Here is a 12634-nt window from a genome sequence, read left to right as displayed (position 1 = left end):
GCAGCGGGATCCTGGGTCTTTGTGACGTGGGAGGTCAGCGCCACAGCTGTAATATTTATTTGTGTGTTTCTGTCTTGTTTTTCTGGACATGAAGTCTGCCAATAAAGATTGATTGATTGATTGATTGATTGATTGATTGATTGATTATACAACCCCCACTGTGTGAAAGCTTCAGTTATATTTAAGGACAATATCCCAAAAATAAAGTAAAAAGATTTGATCCTCTTATGTCTCAGATACAATGAAAGACAAACAGATGCAGTAAATATTCTTTTATTGATGAGAAAACTGTGCAGTATAATTTACTTATGCTGAAGATATGAGAGCATTAAACAGGCTGATGTTTGAAGGCTCTAACAGCAGAGAGATGATACAGAAACATGACATCTTTATAAAATACTGACACACTTTTTATTTAAATGCATTCTTTCCCACTGAAAGCAGCACAATCCCACTGTGATGAAAACAATATGTGAACTCAACATATTCTGGATAAATCAAAGCATTATTGTCTGTGGTTCCCTTAGTTTTCCTTGGTTCCCTGTTTCGTTTCCCGTTTCGTTAAACGCGACCTCACTAACGTCACGTAACTTAGCCGAAGGGTCGCTAAACGTGACTTTTAAGCTTTGTCGTTATGCTAACATTTGTTCCGGCATATTTGAAGTGAGATCAAAGCGCAGCGCTACGGTGAACATTTGAGGACATCGTCAGGTCTCAGACTCAGATGGAGGCTGCCATCGTGCAAATTTGGAGTAGTGACTTGAGGTGGAACGACTGTGTAACGCTCCCTAACACTTTAAATAACACATTCAAAATAAATTGGTTAAAGATCTAATTACTCATCCTACTTCCATTTGGAATAATACCTGTGTTCATGTTTTCTCAGTTAGCTGATTTTTTCCTTACCTGTAATTTTGATATTGATAAAATCCCTGAAAGTCTCTGCTTTTCATCATCAAGCGTTTTTAGCATGGACTCTTGTTTACAAGCATAACTTTAGTCCACACAGTTATTATATCTGGAATAACAACGATGTCCTATTTAAAAGAAGATCTCTCTTCTTAGATCATTGGTTTGGGAATAACATTGTTTTAGTCGACCAATGATTTGATTCAAATGGTACGCTTTGCTCCTATGAAGAATTTTGTTTACATTTCAGTTTAGCTATAAATCGTGATGATTATACAAAAGTGTTTGGATCAATACCATCAGGGGTTTGTATGCTGTTTAAGAATCAGCCTAATATCCCTTCATACCAAAGGCCGTTGGCATCTCCAATACAAACTTTCGTTGGTAAGATTTGCTTTTCTAAGCAATCTAAAAACAACAATAAATCGATCAGAGCTTTATTTCAGAGTAGCATAACCACGCTACCATATGTCATTTTGTTCTGGAACCGGCTGTCTGATGGTTTTATGTGGAACAAAGTTTGGAGACTCACTAATCAGTTTTTAATTACCAACAAAATTAAAGATGTTTCTTATAAATTAATACACAGAATTTACCATCTAAAGATGATCTTCAAAGCAAATTCAAATTAGACATTAATACAAGCTGTAGCTTTTGTAAAACTTCCAAGGAATCTACTACACATCTTTTTTGGTTTTGTAACCTTGTACAAGATTTTTGGCAGACTTTATGTGTTTTTATCTCAGAAAATATATTTAAAGGATTTGTACTGTTTTGGAAATGTTTTGTTTGGTCTGCACAAAAACCAAAAACAATTCAACTTTGATAACAGATATATGATTAACTTGTTCATTTTCATATTCATGAGTCCAAATGTTTAGGAAGACATCCCTCTTTTTATGTATTCTCCTTTGAACTTGTACAGTATCTTAACTCAATTAAGAACTCCACTAACCCAAAAGCTATAAAAACTATTGGTGTTTGTGAAAAAAATCAAGATCTTTCAATCACTTTATTCTTTGGCTTGATCAGTTACTTTCCCCCTCGCATATTTATATTGTTGTTTCTGAATACTGTTCTTGTATTTGTTTATCTATGCATACAATTCTTTTGTAAGTACTTTATTGTGGTACTGTTTAATTCCATTTTGTATTGTACTGATGTTTAAATAAAGGTTTGGAAAAAAAAAGACTGTAGCGCTCCCGCCCACACACCCGCTGCACGTGACCGCAAACACGCCCCCTACACTTTTTACGTAGCCCGGCTGCTCGAGTTTTTTTGCTGGTTTACCGCGACTGACGACTCGTTTAATTAAGGTAAATACAACCACGTCACTGTTATAAAAAGACACACAGCTCATCATCTTATAGTTCTAAAATCACTCTGTTGTTAATTCGTTTGCTAGATTAGCCGCTAGCATACGCACTGTGTTGGAGGCTTGTTGCTAGCTAGTTAGCGATGCTACACACCTGCTACTCTAATAGTGTTATTGAAGGATTCAGCACTTCTTATGTTTTTTTATCCATTTTTAGACAGCGATGAGATCAGCTGCACACTCCACAGAGGCCCAGAGTTACTGTTAATATCAAAAATATAATGCTGTCCTTTGAGATTTTAACATAAGACTGTGAGTGTAATGGATCTAAAACTGTTTAAATCTCTACAGCCTGGTAACATGGAGACTTTAAAAACAGCAGCAGGTTTCAGTAGTGTAGTCTAATTTGTTCTTTTCATTTAATAATAGAGTCCATATTATATCAACAGCTACATTCACCCTGGAGAGAAACTAGTGAGGGAGACCATCAGGACCAAGCTGGGTTTCTGGGTCCAGAGGTTTGGAGAAACTTCTTCCCTTTCTTTCATCACAGCTGTCCTGTGCCAGATGTTCTGTTGACCCGCTGTAAGAGGCATCATTTAAGAAACAGCAGGAAGACTGAAGCTCATGGCATTGATCAAGCAGGACTCATGATCTTCACCAGCAGCTCCCTCACAGGGAAATCTTCAGCACTCCTCCGTAGGCCCGCCCCAGGAGATGGATAAACCCAGCATTTCATCAACACTGTGATGAGACCTTTGCTTTGTGTAATGTTATAAATACTCAGATACTCCCCAGAGGCTCCAGACTTTTACATAAAGATATTATATTCAGTCCTGTAGAAAGTTATATATTTAAAAATATGTGATCCTCTCTGGTTACTCTGGTATGAATAACTCTGAATCACTTTATGGTAAATAACACACTATCTGCAAAAAACTGTGAAAGAACTCCAGATGACAAGTTTGTAGTTCAACATACAAGTGACGACCTTTGACCTTCATCAGCTTTTATTTAATTGTGTTAGAGAAAATCTCATCTGCTCTTCATGCAGCTGAGTACATCAAGTGTTTAAAACGGAAGGTCTGAGATACAAACTGAGGTCCTGTTAATGCTGATATATAGTGACACAGTTACATGAGTGATTAATCCTTTTGTTTTTTTGTCTTTAACTTTATCAATAAAGCTGCAGCCTTCACTACAGCACATGTGGTACTCTAACCTTTGTACTGTTTCCATCAGTTCATTTTGCAGTTAACATGTGAACATGTTGGATGATCTGTCTGCTGTCACTGGGTGGTGCTGAGGTCTGAATCTGAGGGCAGCTCCTGTAATCACAAAGACAACAGAACCATCAAACTCACATATAAATTTTATCCCTCAATATTGAAATAAAGCTGATTCTTCTGTCCTCACACACTCAGGATCTGAAGTTCTTCTCTTACATTTTTTCAGTATTACAGTACACTACAGTACTTTAATCCATAGTTCCTGATTAATGAGGAGTTACTGAAGTACAAGCTTTTAAAAAAATGTTACTGTCTTTACAGATGTGGCAAGAGACTGAAAACATGCTGTTTGCACATCTTTAATATTCAGCTCTGCACAGGAGCTGCAGCAGGGTGCAGCCTGTTGCTTTTACAGTATAATACTTGTAATAAAAGTACAGTAACAGTAATTAGTGACTGAGCAGCCCGGAGCGTTTCTCTTGATTTCTTTAGTAAATGCATTCACCTGCACAGATTAGCTAAACGAACCCTGACATCTTAGCTAGCTAGGTCTCAGGAGCTAGCTAAGGACGGTAGTTACGGAGTAGCTTACAAACACGTTTAACTTACCGAAACAGTGCAGCGGGGCCTCGGGTCCTTCTGTCGGGTAGTCCAGTTTACTGAAGAACACCTCAGGCTGTCAGGTTAAAACACTCGGTCGTGTTTTCGTAGCGTAAACGCTGGCCCTCCTCTCAGAGCCTACGCTCTATCTGCTATTCCCGAACAGAGATACGCAAGTTTCTCCGTGACTGCAGCTGTCACTACAGTCATTGGTGGGACATGACAACAGCGCCACCTGCAGGAAGATTTTCTCTCTGTCTGATAGCTCGTGTTCTGAGACCTGACGATGTCCTGAAATGTACACCGTACTGCGCTTACGTTGAAGACTTTATTTCTGCACCGCTTCACTTCCGCCATTTTTCTTCAACCTTTGACTCGCAATGAATCCTGGGATATGGAGGCTCACGAACGGTTTACCCGAGGCGTCATTCAAATCTGCGGCTGCGCAGCTGTGTGCGCGTGCGTTCTCTGTGACTCACGTTGTTTTGCTTTGATCTGTCAGCCACGTCACAGGCAGGGAAACCCTTAAGTAGGGGCTCTCACACAGAAACGTCACAGCTCATCTGTTTGCAAATGTTCAACAGTCGGCGTTCTCTAAAGCAAGAAAACTCGCACACTATTCACTTAAATCTAGAAAATCACAGTTGCGACACAACAATGGCTCCACCCAGCAAACACGAAACTTCATTCGTGGTCACACCAGAACAGATTATGCCACCAATCAACCGGTGCTTTGAAAGGCTCTCTGAAGTTCAGTGGAGCGAGATAGAAAATGGCACGTGCGACTCGGGCGTCCAAGCGGTGCTCGCTGATATGATTTCTGAAATCATTCAGATCGCCTCTGTCAGAATCCTTCAAATAAACCTTCCTGTTATTCAGGATCACATGACGAAGGAAGATCCGGAGCCTTTAGGTGCGGGGAAAATAAGCCCGTCCCTCGGAGACTCGATCTCAGCCGCCATCGCCAGCGCTCTTAACGTCCCGGAACAGCGACATGAGAGCGCTGACGAGCTGACACGGATGGTTGAGGAAGAGATCTCCGAAAAGGTCAGCTCAACAATTGCCCTGATCGCAGAAAGCCCTGATTTGCCGCAAGACCCCGCCGTTTATGTTAGCGGCAAATTGAGTAATATTAAAAAGCTGCGCCGCATGGTTTGCCACGCTGCCTCGTGCCTTAAAAGGCACGCACGTAAGCTGCGCTGCCGGTGCGTGTCAAGGGGGTCTGATTCCGGTTCAGAAAGCACGGATTCAAAGGTGTCAGTGCAATCAGCAATCACAGAGATTTCTGTGATTCTGTCATCAAGGAGCTCAGATGGAGAGATGACAGAAGGAGATAAAGGTTCAGATGATGAGGAGAAAGAAATTGAGCTCCCAGACCAATCAGCTCTAACAGAACAAGGCCAAATCAAAGCCACTGCAGAGAGCCACAGTATCCGAGCTGCAACCCCAGTAGAACAGGTTGCAGCTGACATTGTAAATGAGATACTTGGAAACCTGGATTCAAGCAGTGAAGAGCTCTGTGACAGCTGTAGCTTACCCAAACCTGCCTTTAATGCAGGATTCATTATCAACAAGGTGAGAGACTTCTTTTCCAAATGTGTGCCGTCCACCTCTCACTCCGGCCTCAAAGCACGCAAACATCGCTTTTGCATGTTTGCGAAAAAACAATTTGAAAAGATGAAAAACGAGCTGAGACAAGAAATAAAGACAAACAGGAAATATTTTGTTTGTCTAAAAAACGTTTGCAAGCAGCCCAAGAGTGACACGGTGCCCTCCGATGAAAGCATAGCTGTCAGCCTCTCAGGGTCAGAGCCTCATAGTCCTCGTCCCCAGAGCGCAAATCAAGCCCCTTCCCAAAATATGCTTCTACGGTACATTCGTTTTTCTCCAGTTGACTTTGGCGCCATTAGATCCCACGTTAATCGGTTGTTTGACAAACTAACTAAGAAAGAAGAGCTCTCCATTGAAAAAACCTTGGAAAACTTTAGAAATAGTGGGGCAACCAGAGACTTTACTGTGGACTTAACGGCAAAAGTGTTTGATCTACTGATGACGGATCGAATGTATGAAATCCCCGAACCTCTAATGGGTAGATCCCTCTCAGACACCGTCATCTCCAGGACTCCACGACAAACACAAGGCTCAAAGCGTCCCTATTCTGCTGAAGTCCTCTATGTCCTCGTAGAAGACGCAGTAGAAAGGTTTCTACAGAAGCTTTTACTCTGGCTGGACAACGAAGACAAAGATCACGTGATTCAAATGGACAAGGTGTCTGAGGCTGTGAATGACATCCGAAACTTTATTAAAAGAACACAGACCCCAAAGCAGGAAACAGATTCAGCGAGCAGTGGTGAGGAATCTGTACCATCACCTCCAACGTCAAAACCTGGGAGCATTTCTCCAGGAAAATGCTCTTTGGAATCTGAAAAGTCCCCTCCAAGGCCAAAATCTGGCAGCATTTCTCCAGAAAAATGCTCTCTGCCATCTGATATGTCCCCTCCAAGACCAAAACCTGGGAGCATTTCTCCAGAAAAATGCTCTTTGACATCACAAATTTCACCTCCAAGGCCAAAATCTGGCATTGCACCTGCAGAGCATCCAGAAAAATGCTCTGCAGGTGTTTCAGGCTCTCTCATGGTTTCCTCTAAAATGTCAGAGAATGGTTCTGTGTCTTCCGAGGTTGAGAAAACGTCCGATGACCTCGCCTTCTTCCTCTTCGCGAGCGTTCTTATAAAATCTAAATCTAAGACCAAACATTCTGTGTCTCTGTCAGCAGAACTAGACATGGCCATCAACCGTCTGAGAGACCTGATCAAGCCTGAACTCAGCAGCACAGAGTCCACCACGAGTCTCATCAATGACCAGAAACAGTTCATGAAGAAAATAGCCAAATCCCTCATCAGGGAGTTTGGCTCCCCAGAACGTGTCTTACATGCTGCGATGGAAAGTAATTCATCTTTTGATGAGGCTGTGATAAGGCATCTAAAAATCAGCCTGGGAGTCATCCCCAGTCCTCCAAAGAAATCCAAAATTTCCAGGTTCTTTTCAGCGGTGGGAAAAGCTCTGCGAAAGCCCTTTAGGTGGTGCATTAAAGCCAACGATGATTAAAATCACCATCCTGGCTTTCCCCCACTGCCCTGCTTCTTTTAACATCTTGAGGCAGAATTTTAGCACCAAATCAAAATTTAAACCATAACACGTCCCGGGGCTAGCGACGTCTCCGGTCGGGCGACCAGAATCTATCTCAGCCCCGCCCGTTGGGCTATATGATAGCTCATCAGGCTATATGATAGCTCATCGGGCTATATGATAGCTCGTCGGGCTATATGATAGCTCATCGGGCAGGGCTGAGATAGATTTTGGTCGCCCGACCGGAGACATCGCTAGCCCCGGGACGTCGGGCTAGCGATGTCTCCGGTCGGGCGACCAAAATCTATCTCAGCCCCGCCCGTCGGGCTATATGAGAGCTCGTCGGGCTATATGATAGCTCATCGGGCTATATGATAGCTCATCGGGCAGGGCTGAGATAGATTTTGGTCGCCCGACCGGAGACATCACTAGCCCCGGGATGTCGGGCTAGCGATTTTGCGAGCCCTGATTTTTAGATTGGCCCTCAAATCCAAATTCTAACAACTGTAGTTCACGCCATCTCGTCTCCTTTTTGATTTCCATCCCCCCAACCGGTCGCAGCGGATGGCCGTCCCTTCTGAGCCCGGTTCCGTGGAAGTTTCTTCCTGTTAAAGGGAGTTTTTCTTCCCCACAGTCGCCTCGTGCTTGCTCAGAGGGGAATCATTTGATTGTTGGGGTTCTCTGTAGTACTGTAGGGTTTTGACCTTACAGTACAAACAGGGAGGAGACTTTGTGATTTGGCGCTTTTAAAATATCTAATTCGGCATGAAATAAAAAAAGAAATCTAAATGAAAATACATTCCAACTTTGTTTGTGTTTTTCTTCTGTTGTCAAATATGTAGAAAGTGTTGCACGTGTGATTTCAGTCATTTTGCATCAACATGTAGCCAACATGTGTCTGTTTGTGATCATGTTGCATCTGTTTTTGTCTGATTTGTGTCGTAGTTTAGTCAGTTTACATCTATTTGTGGACCAATTTAGTTGTCTTGCATGTATTTGTGGCAGAATGTGTGGATCCTGTTGGACAGTTTTGTCTTAATGCTTCACTTTGGTTGTTGGTGTTTGTGCTCATTTTGCTTCTAGATGTAGACCTGCCATCTGAAAATCAGCACCTCGCCCACTTGGACCATTTGCTTTTGGTCCAGGGGTTAGCACCTTTGTTCTTTCACTGACCTTGTGGAGTAACATGAAAACAAGCACAAAGCAGTAAAAGCATCGTCAGTTTCATTGACCTGTAGACCCTTCTGCCCCCGCTCTTTTATTGCCAACATGAATTTATGAAAACTTTTCTCACTTAGAGTTTCTCCCACGGACTCCCTCCTGTCCGAGTCCCACGGTCTCACTCTGTAAGCCTCAATATTCTAACTCTTGAGTAGTTGTGACTCTGCAGCCCTGCACACTAGTAATTGTTGCCCTTTCTCTTGCAGCTCCCCACGGTCCCGATCGAGGCTTCCCGGGGCGTTTCTGTTCCCGGTTTCTTCGGCATCAAGTTAGATTCTCGTCTCCTCGGTTGTTCCTTCTCTGTTAAATTAATAAATCTGTACACAGTTCCAGAAAAAGTCGTATTGAGTCTGCTTTTGGGTCCCCACAGTGTGTGTGCACCTTGGTTCATGACGATTTATGGACATTTACACTCTGTTTATAAACGTATTTATTGTAGCATAATGCAGCCAACATTCCTACTTCTAGTCCTTCCTCTTACTCAATGTGCACTACCACCAATCACATTGCTCCTGCTCTTTTATATGGCATATATAACTTGTTTATAACTGGTACATATCTGTGTAGATACTTACGTTATGACATACAATCCCTGTGTAGGTACCTCTTTAACTTTAAATCTATTTTTTGGTTTTTCTCTTATTCTAAAGGAATTAGAATAAGAAGTATCTGATGTAAAAATCTACATATTACTAATTAATAATAATGTAATCAGTGATTAATATGATAAGTGAACACAGAACAGATGACTTGCTGCTCTGAGGTCACAGCTGACGGGAACTTTCTGGAATTGTGAAATTTCCTGTTTCATATTTGTTCACAGTAAATCTCATGAAGTGTGTTTGATTCTCCATAAGAGCAGATTCGTCGTGTCAGTGACGTTTGTGGCTGCGCTAAACAAAGAAATCACCCAGAAGTCTCTCTGTTCCCCTCAGACGGCGCTGACGTGTGAAACTGTCGTCAGGTGGTTAAAGCCACGAGCAGGAGGTGGGAAGTGTTTGAGTCCTACACAGAAACAGGAGCCGATGCTGCCGTAGAGCGAGGAAGACTGTGGACTATAAGGCCAGTGTGAAATGTGCTCACACCTCGGCTGAGTTTGACACGTGACTGAAGAGTCTCCACCTGCAACATCTGACGGCTGCCTGACACCAGGTTTTACTCTAACACTGAGGATGGAGGTGAAGAAGTTTGGCACAAACATTCAAACATGTTGAAGAGCTGTTGAAACTCCACTGCTGGGTTTAAACAAACAATAAAAACTGAACAGCAGTGAGGTTGTTTTTTAGCGCGCTGTTAAAACTTCACTCAAAGATGGACGGACACACTGAAGGAAGACAAAACCCTCTGAACAGGATCAACAACATTTCCTGAAGCCTTTTGTTATCAATGAGCATAAAGACTTTAACAGCTTTCACTCTTCGAACATGAGACAGACTCTCTGTCCTGAACTGCACCGTCTGTCCTCATGGGGGCAGCACAGCCCCACGTATGAGTCAGCGCCTCCTGTCTGCGGCTGCGTCCCAATCCAGCGACCGCACGATTACGTCACAGCGACGCGACGATTATGTCACAGCGACGCGACGACGGCTGTCCCCAAATTTTAAGTTTTGTTTTTTTTCTTCAACCCTTTATTTAAACATCAGTACAATACAAAGCAGAATTAAACAGTACTACATTAAACGTGCTGTACCTACAACAAAGTGTATACCATAAACAAACAAATAAACACTATTCAGAACCTACAATATACATATGCTGGGGGGAGGAGTTTAATTGATTAAGCCAAAGAATAAAGTGATTGAAGGATCTTCATTTTTTCACATTCAACCATAGTTTTACAGCTTTTGGGTTAGTCGAGTTAATTGAATTAAGATATTGCACGAGCTTGTAGAAGAATACATAAAAACAGGGAGGTCTTCCTAAACATTTGGATTTGTGAATATGAAATTTAGCCATTAAGATTAACAAGTTGATCACATATCTGTTATCAGTGTTGAAGTGTCTTCGGTTTTTGTGGAGACCAAATGATACATATTTCCAAAACAGTACAAATCCTTTAAATATATTTTCTGAGATAAAAACACACAAACTCTGCCAAAAGTCTTGCACCAGGTTACAAAACCAAAACAGATGTGTGGTAGATGCCAGATGGTCCAGATGGCGTCGGCTCCAGGCTCCTGAGGTGCTGCGCAGATGACCTGTGTGGCAGACCCACCACACTGACACGGTGAACATGCAGGGAGTGGACACTGAGATAGTGGGCTCTTATAGGTACCTGGGTGTTCACCTGAATAACAAACTGGACTGATGCTGTTTACAGGAAGGGTCAGAGCAGACTCTACCTGCTGAGGCGGCTGAGGTCATTTGGAGTCCAGGGAGCGCTTTTAAAGACCTTCTATGACTCTGTGGTGGCATCTGTCATTTTTACAGTGTAGTATGTTGGAGCAGCAGTTTATCGGCAGCTGAGAGGAAGAGGTTGGATAAACTCATGAGGAAGGCCAGCTCTGTTCTGGGATGCACCCTGGACCCAGTGCAGGTGGTGGGAGACAGAAGGACTCTGGCCAAAATAACATCTCTGATGGACAGAGTCTCCCAGCCCATGCATGTAGATGTTGCTGCAGAGCTGCTGCAGTGACAGACTGCTGCATCCTCGATGCATGAAGGAGCTGCAGCTCCTTCCTCCCTGCAGCTGTCAGACTGTACAATCAGAACTGCTCCCAACAAACAGATGTTTACATCAATGCTGTAACTGCAATAAGTTAATCAACCGATTCGCACTACAACCTGGTTTGCCTCTTACCTGTAATTATTTTTATTTAATTTAATAACTGTACAGTACTCTCTGTTTATAGTAACCATTGTCCTTAATGTAAATATGTAAGAAAAACTGTATGTTTCTGTTCTGTGTCCTGTTTGTTTGTATATTTGTCTTTCTGGCTGCTGTTACAACCAAATTTCCCCTTGTGGGACAATTAAAGGATTATTCTATTCTATTCTATTGTAGTAGATTCCTTGGTTTTACAAAAGCTACAGCTTGTATCAATGTCTAATTTGAATTTGCTTTGAAGATCATCTTTAGATGGTAAATTCTGTGTATTCATTTATAAGAAACATCTTTAATTTTGTTGGTAATTAAAAACTGATTAGTGAGTCTCCAAACTTTGTTCCACATAAAACCATCAGACAGCCGGTTCCAGAAAAAAATGACATATGGTAGCGTGGTTATGCTACTCTGAAATAAAGCTCTGATCGATTTATTGTTGTTTTTAGATTGCTTAGAAAAGCAAATCTTACCAACGAAAGTTTGTATTGGAGATGCCAACGGCCTTTGGTATGAAGGGATATTAGGCTGATTCTTAAACAGCATACAAACCCCTGATGGTATTGATCCAAACACTTTTGTATAATCATCACGATTTATAGCTAAACTGAAATGTAAACAAAATTCTTCATAGGAGCAAAGCGTACCATTTGAATCATATCATTGGTCGACTAAAACAATGTTATTCCCAAACCAACGATCTAAGAAGAGAGATCTTCTTTTAAATAGGACATCGTTGTTATTCCAGATATAATAACTGTGTGGACTAAAGTTATGCTTGTAAACAAGAGTCCATGCTAAAAACGCTTGACGATGAAAAGCAGAGACTTTCAGGGATTTTATCAATATCAAAGTTACAGGTAAGGAAAAAATCAGCTAACTGAGAAAACATGAACACAGGTATTATTCCAAATGGAAGTAGGATGAGTCATTAGATCTTTAACCAATTTATTTTGACGTGTAACACATTAAGTCCGTTGACAGAGTTCATTAGAACTGTTTTTAATGCAGTTTGTCCTATTTTTCCAGATAAAGTAGAAAAGTAACTTTCTAACCTCTTTTATGAGTTTATTATCGAGGTGCAATCCAATGCTGCTGCTTTAGTTATTAATATTCTGCCTTTTAACAATAAATCTCTTAAGAGCCACTGAGTGAATCTGTGTTTGAGTTTCTCTAGAATAGGATAAAATTCTTTCCTGGTTTTTGGTTATTATTTGATTTGATTGATTTACCTTTATTAGTCCCACAAGGGGAAATTTCATAAGGCTGCCGCCTATTGCACGCAATGTAAAACACCAAAAACACCAAAGAAACACATGACAAGCAGCGGGGGGGGGGGGGGGGGGGGGGGTAAAGGTGAGAGACCGCCAGTGTAGACAGCACATCCTGTTTGACCCTCCAGCTCAGAGC

At 41.9% G+C, this 12634-nt stretch overlaps 2 protein-coding genes and 1 long non-coding RNA gene across 5 annotated transcripts in view; all 3 read left to right on the top strand.

The window, feature by feature from the left end:
• Nucleotides 1–120, top strand: part of esf1 (ESF1 nucleolar pre-rRNA processing protein) — a 9994-nt gene extending 9874 nt beyond the window's left edge. For all 3 annotated transcript variants that reach the window (XM_085162663.1, XM_085162662.1, XM_085162661.1), the window contains one exon: nt 1–120. This exon is cut by the window's left edge. The gene's annotated coding sequence lies outside the window, so the exon portion shown is untranslated.
• Nucleotides 121–2051: 1931 nt separating this feature from the next.
• Nucleotides 2052–3553, top strand: LOC146516050 (uncharacterized). The gene is made up of 2 exons (XR_014874531.1): nt 2052–2225; nt 2654–3553. It is a non-coding gene; the product is annotated as an uncharacterized LOC146516050 (long non-coding RNA).
• Nucleotides 3554–4542: 989 nt separating this feature from the next.
• Nucleotides 4543–7981, top strand: LOC146516049 (uncharacterized). Its single transcript, XM_085162653.1, has one exon. It carries the CDS (start codon nt 4627–4629, stop codon nt 7159–7161), a length of 2535 nt encoding a protein of 844 aa, XP_085018779.1. The 5' UTR covers nt 4543–4626; the 3' UTR covers nt 7162–7981.
• Nucleotides 7982–12634: the final 4653 nt, after the last annotated feature.

This window comes from Neolamprologus multifasciatus, chromosome 6 (genome assembly GCF_963576455.1).
Source record: "Neolamprologus multifasciatus chromosome 6, fNeoMul1.2, whole genome shotgun sequence".
Lineage (NCBI taxonomy): Eukaryota > Metazoa > Chordata > Actinopteri > Cichliformes > Cichlidae > Neolamprologus > Neolamprologus multifasciatus.
The sequence above is the reverse complement of the archived record's forward strand: the minus strand, read 5'-3'. Positions and strand labels throughout refer to the sequence as shown.

Excerpts from the sequence above, each read along its gene's own strand:
- LOC146516049 (XM_085162653.1), top strand. The coding sequence starts at position 4,627 with ATGTTCAACAGTCGGCGTTCTCTAAAGCAAGAAAACTCGCACACTATT.